The 15,971-nt window shown below is 37.5% G+C and overlaps 1 protein-coding gene across 27 annotated transcripts in view; it reads right to left on the bottom strand.

Moving 5' to 3' along the window:
• Positions 1–9,927: 9,927 nt before the first annotated feature.
• CREM (cAMP responsive element modulator) overlaps positions 9,928–15,971 on the bottom strand; it is a 70,023-nt gene continuing 63,979 nt past the window's right edge. For 21 of the 27 annotated variants that reach the window (XM_072652009.1, XM_072652007.1, XM_072652006.1 and 18 more), the window contains one exon: positions 9,928–11,073. In XM_072652009.1, coding sequence (XP_072508110.1) covers positions 10,929–11,073 — 145 coding nt within the window. In that variant the 3' untranslated portion in view covers positions 9,928–10,928. The remainder of the gene's footprint in view (positions 11,074–15,971) is intronic. The other 6 variants (XM_072652004.1, XM_072652013.1, XM_072652022.1 and 3 more) reach the window with 2 other exon arrangements.

Raw genomic sequence — 15,971 nt, 5'->3', positions numbered from 1 at the left:
ACACACTCAAGTTGGTATGGAAGTTCATCTTATGCTACAGGAAAGCAGGGGGTAATGGTCTAAGAGAACGTAGATAACAGAAGGGACAGCAGATTGGGGGAAGGGGTAATCAGAAGCAAACACTGGCAGGGAGTAGTCAAAGGAGGGAATTGAATAAATGGAGGACAGGACAGGATAGAGAGAAATATAGTTAGTACGAATGTTATGGAGGTCTTTTGCATGACCACACATGTATAACCTACATTTAATTGCTTGCATTCTCAATGAGGGTGGGTGGGGAAGGGGGAAGGGAGAGAATGTGGAACTCAAAGCTTTAAAAATGAATGTTAGAGGTTGTTTTTACATGCAACTAGGAAATAAGATATATAGGCAATGGGGTATAGAAATCTATCTTATCCTACAGGAATATTAGAAGGGAAGGGGAGGTGGGGGGGGGGGGAGGTGATAGAAGGGAGAACAGATGGGAGGAAAGAGCAATCAGAATACACATTGTCCTGGGGTGCAGGTAGGGGGTAGATGGGGAGAAAATTTGAATCCAAAATTTTTGTGGAAGTGAATGTTGAAAACTGAAAATATATAAATTTAAAAAATTTAAAAAACAAAAACTGTATGACAATAATGAAAGTGAACCAATCTTGTAGTAAGAATAAGTATTGACAACAGCTTGGGTGCTTCGTAGTTTCCCATAAATTGAAAAAAGACTGAAGTCTGTATCTCAGAGTAAGGGAGTACAGGGAGAGACAGAGAGAAAGGAAGGAGGGAAAGGGAGATGGGGGGGGGACCCAAAGTTACAAAAATATTGATAGCGCTTCTTTTTGTTGTGGCAAAGAAAACTGAGAGGATAACCATTAACTGGGGAATAGCTCAACAAATATATAAGTGTAATGGAATACTGTTGTGCTGTAAGAAATGAAGGAGATGGTTTCAGTAAAACCTGGGACAGCACATATAAACTGATGCAAAGTGAAGAGAGCAGAGCCACAACAATTTATATAGCAACCGCAGCGTTGTACAGATAACTGTGCAGGACCTGCGAACTCTGACCAACACGACTTACTACAATTCCAAAGGACTGATGATGAAACCTGCCATCCACCTCCAGATAAGAGAGCTGATGGACCGGCTGTAGATGACATCTTTGGACAAAGCTAACAGGAAAATTTATTCTGCATAACTATACATTTTATAATGGATTTTATATTTCTTGCATTCTCAATATGTGGAAGAGGCAGAGAATTTGGATTTTAAACTAAACTAAGTTTAGTTCAGTTTAAGTTTTTAAAGTTTATTTACATATGAAGCCTTAAAGGCCACTCCACATGGTAGGTAGGCCATCTATGGTAAATCTATGGGAGAACAGACAAGGTGAGAGGGATGGGCTATGCTTTTGTATTGGTGGAAGGAAGACAAGTTGAGAAACAGAACCATGGTCTTGACTTCTCTGTAGTCTACCAATGAACTGAAGGCAGCTCACACCTTGGATAAAGGAACTTAGTGTAATAGGAACTATAGGTCCATCTTTAGGGGAGCTCTTTCATGGAACAAATACATGCCAAGGAGATTTAAGAAAAAGGTCATTTTAGCTACCTTTTGCTCTCAGGTCACCGGCACTTTCAAAAAGAAAGGTGGCCCAGATGTAGGCTTATGGCAATAGGTAGAAAAGTTGAGCATCATCAGGAGGTCAGAAACTGCCATGATGGGCTATTAAATTTGCTATAGGAAAAGGTTTCCTCTTCCCCCTCCCCCGTAGTTTTAGGGTGAATTAGGACTTCTACTAGGCAAGGAGGATAATGTTCTTGTGGGGGGATAACATGAAACCTGTAAGAGGGATTTTTAAAGGGTAGGATTATAAATTCAAAATGGGAAAGTGCCAGGCCTAGAGGCCTGAGGGCTACCCGAGTCTTACCTTACCTGTCCCAGGTCTTCGGTTGGCCAAACCGGATAAACGTATGAGAGAAGAGACTTTCCAGAGTCAAACAAGGGTTAGGCTTTATTCAGGGTCCTGGTTACATGTGCAGGGGGAACTCTTCCTTAGGAGGGAGAGAGAAGTCTCCCAAGGAGGCAAAGATCTTACAGTAAGAGATTGGAAGCAGAAGTGGAAGTGGGGAGAGAGGGGAAAGGGAGAGCGAAGAGAGGAAAAGGGAGGAGAGGCCTTCTGTCCTGTAAGGGCCCCTCCCGCGCTAAGCGCGCCTTCAGGCTTTCCTCACCCTAATTAAGCTCTCTGGCCGTGTAGTTTGCACCTGAATACCGTGCCTGTTGGATAACAATAGGTGTGCCCAGATCCGGGTCAGTCTCGAGGGCAGGGATGCTCCTCCCATCACGTTTCTCACGGGAAGAGGCGGAAATACACGAGATAGCTCGGTCTCACTCCTCGATTCCCTGGTGTTTCATGGGGGGCCTCATGAGAACTCTAAGATTTAGAAGTTCCCACCTTTACCCGCCCGACACTGTCCACATGGAATTGAGCTTCCATCCCCAACAGGAAAGGACCAAGAAAAGTATCTTTGTATGGTCAGGAATGAGGGTGGGATATTAAGTTAAATGGATGTCAATTCAACACCTTAGGAAGGCTTCTACAGGCTTTAAAGGATAGCCAGAAACAGGGGAGAAATCTTCAGGGAGTCAGATTAGTGTCTTTTGTAATTCAGGAACCTGAAATGTGTAAATAGAGCTCCAAGTATGAGAAATCTAGCAGACTTGATAAACTAAATCTCTCTTAACATACAAATCTGAGTCTAGCACTGACTGAGCTTTAAAAGAGCTGGGCAATGACTCAAAAAAGAAGTCTTTATTGAATGGATTTGATCTAGGAAAAAGAGAAAACTAGTTTAACATTTAAGACTTTCTAAACTCCTTCCCCCCCCCTTTTTTTAAATACCAGTATACTAAAGGAATATGGGCTAATTTCAGGAACAGCAGGTCAGGAGGAGTTAGAGATATTTCTTTTTCCAGGCTGAAAGGAATCCAGGCCAGGAGGAGGGATGATTTGAAAAACAACAGAACTCTAGCATTAAGGGCTTTCATTTTAAACCTGCCAAGATACCTTGAAGACTGTAGGAGTCCCAGACAATCTAAGCTAGATGAGAAAATCCTCGTCTCAGTAGGCAGAGTAGGACCTTGGGGGGCTGTTCAGAGCAGTGAGGGTGGAGAAGAGACTACAATACACTGGAAGTCTTTGGGAGACTAATCATATACCTAAGAAATTTGGCTCTTGGCAGTGAAATCAGGATTTCCTTAGACCCCAGGTAGCATCTGTATCTTTTAGTTCTTGCTTCTTCCATATTACTTATCACAAAGTATGTACTCACTAAAGGTTTAAGTAAGATTGAGGGATTATCAGATGCCTGGGACTCTGCCAATCAAGTGCTTCCATGACTTATTGATTAGGCATATCTTCATATCACATAACTCATGAAAAATCATTACTGAAAGAAATCATGGTGAAATATGCTGTTTAAAAATTGACTCTTTCACCTATCAATTTTTTTTTTGTTCTGTAATGTCACAAAAAAAAGACTGTAGTCAATTTTCAATGTTCATAAATGATGCCACATTTTTAGATCCTTTTCGGTGAGATCCTCCTATGAGTTCTCCATTGCTCCTAAGACCTTACCTTCCCTGTTTTGGATGGGGAAAGCATCCTCTTTCCTAGGTGAAGACTGAGCCTTTGTCATCACTACTTAGCATTTAGTAGCCTGAATCATGAGTCTATAACCTCTAACAGTGAAAGACCTGTGATTTTTACTGAAATGTATTCAACTGAGGAAACCGTCTTCTACTCTAGGTCAGATACCTTTCTTAAAGTCAGATAAAGTACTGTGACAATATTATTTTTTAATTCCTATTCTTCAGTTGGAATACTATGTGAAGACTATGTCCACCGACTATCTCATGGAAACCAGCTGAAATTCTCGATGACAAGACTGTGGTGAGGCAATGTGCTTCATAGGGTTTTCAATAAACTGCAGAATTATCTATTGGAAAGGACACAGGCCTTTTTCACAATATAAACATCTAAGCAACCTCTAAAGTTGAACCAAAAAATAGATTGCCTTAGTTGAAAGTGACAACATAAAATCAAAGGAGCACAGTATGAATGAAAGAGGGACTACATCATCTTAGTTTCTAGGCCCAGATCTGCCACTAGGCATTCAATTTCTCCAAGAACTATTTATAAGGCTAAAGGTGATGGATTTAAACTCTAATGTCTTTTTTGATTCGATCATTCTATATTTCTATTTCAAAAGGTTCTGTCTGCCATTTACGTAGTGCCTGCTATGTGGCAAGTACTGTGCTAAATTCTACATAATTATTATCTCATTTGATCCTCACAACCACCCTGTGAGGTAGATGCTAAACTGAGGCCAAGTAACTTGCCCAAGATCACACACCTAAAATATGTCAGGCTAAATATGAACTCAGGCCTTCCTGACTCCAGGGCCAGTGCTCTATTCACCATGCCACCGAGTTGCCTGTCTATTGTTTTTCAATCCCAAACTCTAGTTAGCCTTAATTTTCAATTACTCCCAAGAGGTAGTCATCTTCTGTATGTCAACCCATGGAATTTTAATTCTGTAAGAGAAGCATCAAGGCCGCAGAAGACCAAGCAAAAGTTAGGTACCATTAAAATCTCAAGCATGCAGAATGGCTGGACTTACTCTGGCTTTTTGGTGCCAAGTTCTCCAATTACTTACCTGTCCTTGTCTAGAGGTTATGTAATGTGTGAGTTGTTCTGCCTTTCCCTAGGTCAGTTTCACTGACTAGAGTGAGTCAATCAGAACTTCCTTCTGTTTTGGACTCTAAGGTCTCTGCCATGGCCATGTGGCAAAAGCATCAACTCCAACAGAGCAATAAAAATATGAGTTTGAGTGTCAGTCCCCCACCTACCTAGAGTAGCCTCCAAAGTTCTCAAGAGCAGGGAATGGGTTATTTTTTCATCCTTTTACCTTCATGACTTTGTCATTTTCTTTTTAATTCCCAGGCCCTGGTATAATGCTTCACAGATGGAAGGCCCTTAAGCACACAAGTTACTTGTAGCAGACTTGGCCCGCAGCTACCACCTCCAGTGCAGGTCCTCATTACAAGTCAAACCAGCACTATGACAATAGCCCTGGGTTAGTCTCTAAGTACACATCTTAGCCCTCCAGTCTCCTTCAGGTTCTAAACCACTTGAGAGGGGATGTATCATTTTCCCTTCTTCTCTCTCAGGGTCTTTCATAGAAGCAGGTCCTTCATTAATTTTTGTTTAATTTAGATAGTCAATATGTCTAACTTTTGCTATTCCTCTTGAGAACATGGATTAAATCCATGATACTATACATTAATCACCTCCATTTTCATTCATTTCATTCAAAGTCCATCTCCCTTGGACATTCACATGCTGACAGTTTTGTCCTTTATCTACTTCTTGGGTGGACATAGGGAAACGTGTATCTCAGAGCTTTGTCCCCGACTCTCTTCTCTCTGAATAATCTTATCCGCTCTCCTGGGTTTAATTATCATTTCTAGACCAGTAATTCTCAGATCTACATATCATCTTTGGTTCCAGGAGCTGACTGCTAAACTTCTCTGGTCTCTGATTGAATGTCACATGGGCAGTTCAACTTTAACAAGTCAAAAACGGAGCTCATATTTCACCCCAAATCTACCCTTTCCCAAAGTTTCCCTATTCTTGTCAAGGTCACCACTAGATTTCATTCATCCCAGTTCAAAATCTTAAGAGTGATCCTTCTCATCTTCTATCTCTACCCTTACATAGCTAAATAATCTCCAATCTCATTGATTCTACCTCCTAAATTCCCTTATCTGATCCCTTTTTCCTCTACTCACACCATTTATCACTCTGGTTCAAGGTCTCATCACTTCATGATTATTCCAACAGTTTCTATTAGTTGCCTTGCCTCCAGTTTCTCCCCTCCTCCAATACACAACTACTAAATTGTTATTACTAAAGCATAGGTTTGACTGTGTCATTGACCTCTTCAAGAATCTTCAGTGGCATTCTGTTGCCCCTACAATAAAATAAAAATTGGTTTGGCATTTAAAGTCTATAGTCAGGCTCCAAACTCTATTTCCTGACTCATTTCACAAGACTCCTCCATATATATTCTACTTTCTAGCCAAATTGACCTAATGGTGATTATTTCCAGTATAAGACATTCTATTTCCCCTATGCCTGAACCTCCTCCTCTTGGAACTCCTATGTTACATCATCAAAGTTCATTCTTCAAAAGCCACTGCTTGCATGAGGTTTTACTGATTCCTCCAGTTTTTAGTGTTCTCCCACCAATAAATTAGTATTTATTTTGTATTTCTTTGTCAGGATGTCTGTAAATTTATGTCACATGTATGTTGTTTCCTCTAAGCAGAATGTAAACTTTGGAAGACAGGCGTATATCCAATACTGAGCACAGTTCCTGGAACAAAGCAGTCAAAGTCTATGGAATTTCATTAGAAAGCACAAAAGGGATGGAGTGTGATGACTTTCTGACTCAGGGTTATTATATTTTTGTCCTTATTCTCCCACAGGCAGGAGCTAATGGCAGTGCCATTGTTTCAGAGCAGGGTCAAGACTCCTACCATTAACTGCAAGCTAAATAACCTTGAACAGGGGTTATTTACATAGGAAAGAGGAAGGACTGAATTCTAAGTCAATAGTACTTAATGCCAACGGTAGAGGGAAAACAATTGCTCAATAACACATGGCAGTTCAGTGTTTTACTGTTTTTCTCCCCTTGAAATTTAAGATTTCTTTTGGCTGTGTTTGATTTCAGAGTTTTTCCAAGTTAGAACTGGCTCACGATTAACATCAGTGGCAATTTATTTGAAATAAAACCTATTCTAAGCCCCAAATATGTTAATTAGCTTCGCAAGTGATTTTTTTTCATTTCTTAAATAAGATCTAACCATGATTTTATGTAGCAGGTATTACTCTGAAAAGATTATGTCTGAAGTGTCTCCTCATCACAGATAAACTATCAGCGAGGCATTTCTAAATCTCAAGATAAAACAGATCCACAAAAAGCAATGTTGTATTGAGATATTTCTGGTACAATAATACACACAAACCTTCTCAAATGCAGGAATAGTCTAAGAGCCTTCTTTGAACATATTTTAAAATTTTACAGAAAAATTCTGAACATGCAATAATATAAAAATGAAAATGTCACAGATGAGGTAACCAAAAAGCATGGGTAAAATTCTCTTGAGTTTACTTTAGCTTTCTTATGAAGTTAAGCAAATTTAGGTCTTTGCCAAAGCTGATGTGATTTGCTGAGATATTTTAATGCTCATAAACTTCCTGGAATACTATTTTCTCAATTAAAGTTTTACTTGTTCCTCAAGGTTCAGATTACCTACTACCTCCTCTGTGAAGCCTTCTGTGATTATGCAGGTCCTCACTTATCTCTCACTCTTTAACAACTCATAAAACATAAAATTTGCTAGATATAGTCTTATTTTCTTGTACCTGTTTGAGGTTAATCTCTTTTACAGCTGGGATTATATACTCCTCCTCAAAGGCAGGAATTATACTTATTTTTGCATCCCTCTCAGCATCTAGAATGCTGGTAATATATAGTAGGTTTTAAAATCTACCTAATGATTGATCAATTTAAAAAAGAAAAAAAAAAGAGGATGCTTTCTACAAAGAGGAAGGTTGTGAAATCAGGTCTGTTTTTGCTCTGATGGCTTCACATTGAGTCATTTTCCTGCTACTGACCTTTTGGTGTGGACAACTCTCAACTCAATTATTTTTGTTCTGCTTTCTTCCATCTATTCTCAAGTTGGAGAATTCATTCACTTTAAGAGCCTTAACATCACCTTTGTGGTACAGAAATTCAAATTAATTTCCCTTGCCATCATATCTGAATTCCAGAACTACATTTCTAGATATTTATTGGATATTCCCCCACATTTTGTATATATTGCCATCTCCCAAAACTCAATACATTTCAAACTAAAACATGCTTCCCTCTTCTCATTTGGATTCTTTTTCCAACTTTCCTATTTCTGTCTGTATCATCTCATATCTCTTCCCTCATTCCACAACACCTTAGTATCCCCCCTTCCTTAACTCTTCAAATCATCGCTGACTTTCCATCTTTTGCCCTCACTTATCCCTCCATCTCTATTAATTCTTCCTTAGAAATATTGTTCAGATTCATTTCTCCTCCTCTACTACACGGCCATGCTCTGCTTGGGACCTTTACCACCTCATAAATAGATGACTGCAATATCCTGATCTATCTCCTTAAATCATTGCTGCTGCCAGACTTCCCTAAAGCACTATCTCATCACTACCCTTGTTTACAGACTTCTTTGCTACTGTTTGTTAAATAGATTTTAATTCCTCAGCATGAAATTCAAGAATCTAAATTAATAGATACTTACAAACATCTATCACTATTGTTCAACACAGACCCACTATTCCAGTCTGATCCATCTGTGTGCCATTCTCACTTATATTTCTGGATTTACTTATGTTCAATCATCTACTTTAAATGTTTCTCTTCCCTCTCTCTTCATTAATTCAAATTAAAAAAAATCAAAGCTTTCCTTAAACTAATACCAACTTAGATGATCCAAAATTCAAACAGAGAGGACTTGCTTTCTTCTTATTAGATCATCTCTTTCCAGTTCTATGAAAGTCTTCTACTTTTTCTGTATTCTTGTGAGTGCCTACCCAATTAGGGGCACACAGCAGACATTTAGTAATGTTCAATTAATGAACGAATGCAAAATACTCTCCTTTTCTTCACCTGAAACTTTGGTTTTCTTTCCTCTTTCTTCTTCTTGTCTTCTATCCTCACCTTATTCTTCTGCAGGAGAAAAAACAAAAAGTTTGATAAGAAGACATGGTGAAGTAGGGGAGAAAAGACTATAAGGGAAAGAACAAGTTTTTCTAGAGAATTCATGAACATCTTAATTCTCCTACTTCTTGGAAGCTGAAGATATACAACATGGGGGAAAATGTCTGAAAAGAGCATTAGAGCAGTAACAGGCAAAGAAAGATACTCTTTCTGGGTATGTATTAATAACTTCTATGAACTAAAATTGAGGTGATGCCATAGCCATTCTGATTTAAAATACAAAAGCAGACAAAATGGGCCATTTATTAAAAAAAAAAAAAAAAAGGATTCTTTATCCTGGGAAAACTTTACTTTTTACTTGAGGAGATGATATATAGTGACAGGTAGTGGTTTAGTTCTATAATTTGAAATGGTTGTTTACCAAAAACAATTATTTTAATAAATGAACTGGGTAGCAGGTGAAATGTAGACAGACATATACAACCTGCTATTGCAAAAACATAATCTTGATATACTGAATTTTAATTCTTTCTGCATCTAAACTGAATCCACTGAAATTTAAATATTTCCTAGACTTCAAATTGCTTTAAAATAACAATGAAAACTGTTTCTTTAGGGCTGCTTAAACTTATAGCAAATATTCAGGTAAGAGGCATATTAACAAGAAATCTCCAAACCTTTTTTTACCCTTTCCAGGAAAAGGCCTTTTCCACAGCACAGATATACACATAAATATGCATATACACATGTATGTAGACACATATATGTACACACACACACATGCACTCATACATATACACATACAAATTCTTCACCACAGATCTTCTCTTCTGTGTGGAAGGTCCACAGGTCTGGATCAGATGAGACAGCTCAAACAGCTCCAGGGCAAAGATCAGGGAACCATGTAGAAATAAGTCAATATGTTTTGAGGTGCAGATGTTTGATTTTAGCAAGAAGCACTTAAATCCTTCCAGAAGTCGAAAATGTGTAAGTAATTGCTGATTATGTAACATAAAACTGACACTAAAAACTTCTACAAGATCTTTTATATTACACTGTAGATAAAAAACTGTAATAAGTGTTTCAGATATTTAAATGAGCACCAAACACTACAAAGTGTAACCAACATGGTTCTATTAAAAACTATCTTCAACCATGGCATTCAAAGACAGCAATACAATATTTTCTTCACAAAGCAACTAATATAAAAATCTGAAAAATGCCATAAATTCATTTATGAGCTACTATTCTCATATAAGTATGTAATCAGAACATACTTTCTATTCACTACTTCCTGAGGTATTTTTGGTGGTTTAATTTTATTGTACTGTTGGATGCATTATCTCTGATCATCCTTTCCTAAAATGATTTTTAAAAGACCTGCAAAATAATTTTATTGCGTAGGGCACACTATTAGTGACACAAAGAGTGGAAAACTGCAAATATGTGGCAATGGAACAAGTCTTACAAATATTGCATTTTAAGAATTTGTTACATACATTTTTTACAGTTTGTTTCCTTTAAAAAACTGAAGTTACAGCTAAGAGTCAACAAAGTACAGTAAAGCATTTCAGGAATGTTAGAAATTATAGTATAAGATGAATGATACAAAGGAAAAGCCATAATTCTTGCCGGCTATAATATTGTATTGCCTTCAAAAGCAACTGTACATGTTGTAATCAGTTCATAGCGTAAATATTTCTACTAATCTGTTTTGGGAGAGCAAATGTCTTTCAAGGTTTCAAGTTCCTCTATAAGCTTCTTGTTCTGAACTTCCAGCACTGCAACACGACTCTCCAGACATTTTACATATTCTTTCTTTCGACGTCGACATTCTTTAGCAGCTTCCCTGCAAAAAGCAGAAGCAAAAAGGGCAAACAAAAAACCATTTGCATGCTATTGGCAAACAGATTGAAGAAAGCTCGGTATAACTTGTGTGATCATGGTTGCATTCCAAATTTTGGAACAACACTCCCAATTCAGTTTCAAATACTAAGCCAAACTGGATTCCCAAGGGTCACAAGTGTCCCTTCCACAAGTCCACCTGGCAATTTGTAGAATTGCTGCATCTCATGCCTTGATTAGAGTTCACAGTAAACAAGGTCCAAGCAAAAACAGTTACTCTGCTTTGTGGCAATAAAGATCTTTGAGGGCCTTGAGTTCCTCAATGAGAGTCTTGTTTTGGTTTTCAAGAACAGCCACACGATTTTCAAGACATTTGACATACTCCTTCTTCTTCCTGCGACACTCCCGAGCAGCTTCCCTGGAACCAACACAAGGCAAATGACTACAGGAACAACTCCCAGCACAACAAAGAATGGCTCAATGAACTGTTCTTCTGCCCCCCAGACTCAACAGTCACTTAAACCTGGTGCTGATTCATTCAAAACCGTACAACAATTACAACCAAAAGCATGCCTTTTATAAATGACTGTAATACAACAAACAACTACGTTCAATTTGCCCAGCATCTGGATCAAAACTGGGTTTTCATAGGACATATGTTCCATAATCACAGTGATCAGATCAATGAATTGCTTTTCTATCACACAAAACAATAAGACCACATTGCCAACTGCATTTCTATATGTAACATTTATATTTTCTTTCAATGCTCCTGATTATTATCTACCAGGAACCTCATAATTCTATCATCTTGAATTGAATTTTACTTGACCAGAAATGCTTAGAAGAATTAATCTTCAGAAAACCTTAATAAAGCACCATTGGTAGAGATTTTGTCTTAATACTAATATCTAGGCAAAACAGATGGGGTTCAACTGCCTTTATCAAAAGACAAACAGTTATTCAGCTGCAAAAGACAACATGTATAAGACAAGTCACAAAAGTGCCCAAGTGAAAGGGCACTACTACTGAAAATAAGAGAAATGAGGAGTGCACAGGATGAAACACAGGGCTTATCATCCTAGGCAATTTAAACACAAGACGGGCAGAAAAGCAAAACAACACAGAAATATGAGAGGAAAGCTGCCAAAATAACACACGAGAAGGTCAAACTTTTTTCTGCGATGACATGCATTTAACGTCCATTATACTTCATTTAAAAAGCACTAGAGGCATCCATGAAGAAAAGCAGCCAAAGCATCAAAACAAATAAAAAGGAATACATGAGATTAAATTGGTTACTTTCACATACAATAGCCACCAAAAAGTAAACATAGCCAAAATTCCCTTTTTGGGGGTGGGTTGGGAAAGCAAATGTTACCTTTAACTCCTTGCAGTATAAACCCTATGATCACAAATTTTTCTGAAAATATTACCCTTCTCCCTTTGCAAATCTTAACGTAACAAAAGCGTATCCATCTTAGAATAACCTAGCTTTCTGCTAATTCAGTCCATCTCAATAAAACAACTTTGGAGCTACTTTTATCTAAGAAACAATACCTAGACAATTGTGCTAAATGTATAAAATAAAAACTGTTTACTCTAACAATAACTAGAATTACTTCCAAACTTGAATTTAGCGTAAATCTATTCCAAAGAATAATCCTCTAAGGATATAATTTAAAGACTGAATTACTAATTGGTGAATATTTCTGCTTTAGATATGTGGGCAGTTTCTCCAAATGAATCATCAGTTAGCACCCTCAATGAAATACCTCAAAAAGAATAGTGCCTACTTTTTAGCTAAAACTAATAAAAGCACCATGCCAAAAGTTTTCAGTCTTCTCAACTGGTTAGAAGAAATAAGAGAAAATCGGATTTCATCTAGTAAAAGATGCAATTAATATAAATGAGATACATTACTACTTTTAAAAGAAAACAAGGTTATTCACATATTTGTCCGTTTTAAACAATTTTTCAACTATCATCCCCACTGGGACTAAAATTGCCTCAGGAAAAGTCAAATAGTATAATTATTTTGACAATTACAGATCTGAAATAAAGTGAATTTAATAATGTGAATTACTAAGAATGGAATTTTAAAGCTCTTAATATACAGTTTTGTAGGTTTAAAAAAAAAACAAAATAAAAAAATAATTATTTTCTTTTTTTCTTCCATATACTCCTGTAATCCTATACTTAGAAGAGTCAGAATTTCCAAGCACAAAACTTTTAAATGATCTCACCAGTAGATAACACATATCTTAACAATGCTTAGATAGGAAAAACACCTGCTATGCCTATTTATAGCTAGCTCAACTTTCACACACTATATTCTACATATCTCTGAACCTTTGCTGCCCCTCCTCTTATTCAAGAGAAATACATGGCAAGTAAGCAATACTGGAAAAAATAAAAAAACTGCCCTTAAGTTTAGTAGAAAAGTAGACATGAAAAAATTGTTGGTGGGAAAATCACAGGAGTTGGAGGAAAAGGGAAGGGAAAGAAGGGGAAAAAAAGAAAAAGGTTCTGAAGAGCTCTTCGATTTGGATCATGAAGCACAAGTCTATGAAGTGAAAAGATGTGTGTGTGTGTGTGTGTGTGTGCGTGTGCGTGTGTGTGTGTGTAGTATATATGAGTGTGTATATTCTCTGCAGTCCTCCTACAGAAAGCAGCCTTCACAGCCCACAGGTACAATTTAAAGACTTTCCCTATGTCATACAAACAGTATGCAGCAGAACTCATATTTGAAGCTAAGTCTTCTGGCTCCAAATCCAGAGCTCTTTCTATTGTGCAGTGCTGCCTAAAATGAGTCAGCTTGATTCCAATATAGGTAAGGCCAGCATAAGCTGGAGGATGCTTATAGGATAAGATTTCAGGAGGACTGGCTGAAGAGGCTCTCTTCATCTGGCCTCACTGATACTCATAACTCCATAATGAATACCAAAACTACAGACACTCCTAGGAGCTAAATTAAGGTACGAAACTTTATTCATCACTTACTCTTCTATCTGAGTGACTTTTTGTCTTACAGACCAGTATAAAATACAGTGCCTGGTACACATATGGTGCTTAATAAATAAATGCTTGATGATAGATTGATTTATGTGATACCTCAGGAAAACCTCAAGAATTAATGAAGAAATGAATGAGCTAAACCATTAAGTTATCTAAAAAAGAAAAAACTGCCTCATCTTTCTCAAATTCAAAAGCTTCCATAGCAAACATATGAAAAAGATCTCTCTCAAATAAGTTTAATCAGTGATATAGGTGGCTGACAGGAACATAATACTCCTTGGAATTGTTTCTTTTTTACTGATGAAAGGTATAAGGTGCTAAAAATAAAGATGTAAAGTGTTGAGCAAAACAAGTAATGGGAATCCTAATACCCCCACAGGGCAGTAGATAAGTGGTGAAGAGGATAGAACATTGGCCCTGGAGATAGGAGAATCTGAGTTCAAATCTAACCTCAAAAACTTGCTACATATCCTTGGGCAATTCACTTAACCCTGTTTGCCTCAGTTTCCTCATCTGTAAAATGAGGTGGAGAAGGAAATCACAAACCACTCCAGTATCTTTGCCAAGACCACCCCAAATGCGTCACGGAGAGTCATATACAACAGAAACGACTCAACAACAACAAAGTCCCTCCTTATTCCCACTATGTACTACAGAACACCTAGACAGGAAGACAAAAGGGATGAGGGGGTTCAGGAAACAAATTAAGAGCCCACTACAGTCAACAGTGAAAGGAGACATATCTGTATACCCAATGGAGTTGGTTCATTTATGCTTACGTTCCCACAATCTCCTACCATTCCTTCTCTGCTTAAAGCAGAGCAGATAGTAAATTTTTTGGCTGCAAATATCCCACATCTTGAAAAAGAATGGAACAGAGTCTCAAAATTTATGTGCCAATGAGCATGACTTCAATTTCTAGCAAAATTCTAGAACACATACATTCTCAAAGGAAAAGTTAATGAAAATGACAGAAAAGAAGCGGTAAGTACAGGAAGTCAACACAGCTTTGCGTCAGTGACCGTGTCAGACCAATCCCCTTCCCCTTTGTTAACAGTTACTAGATTGGCAGATCAGGGGAATTTGCTGTTAATATACCTTGCTGAGATTTCAGGAAGGAATTTGGCCAAGTCATTCAGGTGGTTCATTTGGTAAAGAGAAAGAAAAAATGAGTTCTAAGCAATAGTAGCTGAATTGGCCAGATCCTAGGAAAGTTGGTCAACAGCTCAATCTCATCTCTGAAAAAGGTTTCTGGTAGAGTGCCCCAAGGAGCTGTGCTCTGGCCCTAAGTTTGTTTAACATTTAAAAAAATATCTGGACAAAAGCAGAGATGGAATGCTTATCAAGTCTGCAGATAACAAAAGGCCGGGAGGGCGGGCAATGCAGGTTTCCAAAAGGTATTAAAATACTAGAATACTGGTCTGAACAGTATAAGATGAAATTTAATTTAATAGGAATAAGTGTAAAGTCATGTACTTAGATGGGGAAAAGCATGGCAAGTTATTTCAAAAAAAATTAGGGAGTTTTAGTGGCCTACAGGTTTGATGAGTCACCACTGTGATAAAGGCAGTCAAGAAGGCTCATATAATATTAAACTGCTTTAACAGAGGCACAGTGTTCTAGAATAAGGAAACGACAGTCCTGCCATATGCCACCCGAGAACCTAGATCTGGTTACCACATTTAATGAAGGAAACTAAGTTCAAAGTATTTAAGAGAACAACCAATATCTCGAAGAATGTCTTCATGCCACTTTGAGAATAGAGTGAAGAAATTTGGAATGCTATTTATTTAGCCTAAAGGGGACAGAACACATGGTTGAGGGGGAAGGGAGAGGGAAGGACATTGTATCTATTTTCAAGTATTTAATGTGCAATCACAGGGGAGAGGAATTAGATTTCCTCTGCTTGGTCCTGAAGAGCAGAAATGGGAACAATGGGTATAAGTTGAAGGGAGACAAATTTAGGCTTGAGGTAAGGAAGAAGTCCTAACTATTAGAGCTTTTCAAAAATGGAAATGTAATGGAGTAAATCAGGAAGGAAAAATAGAATAAGTTCATTTGCACACTTAAGTCATCAATTTGTCTAATTATCTATGGATAACAGAATATAGTATTGTCATATCTTTCATATTCTGTACATGCTATTAGAGACCAAGGGACTATTTTTTTAAATTATTAACACTTAGCTAAGAGCTTTGAATATTAGTCATAATACTTTCTAACATGTGCATCATCAAATGACCACAGAATTATGTTATTCATATTTTTCCAGGACTCTGACAATGTCATTTAAAAATT

Source organism: Notamacropus eugenii, chromosome 3, assembly GCF_028372415.1.
Source record: "Notamacropus eugenii isolate mMacEug1 chromosome 3, mMacEug1.pri_v2, whole genome shotgun sequence".
Lineage (NCBI taxonomy): Eukaryota > Metazoa > Chordata > Mammalia > Diprotodontia > Macropodidae > Notamacropus > Notamacropus eugenii.
The sequence above is the reverse complement of the archived record's forward strand: the minus strand, read 5'-3'. Positions and strand labels throughout refer to the sequence as shown.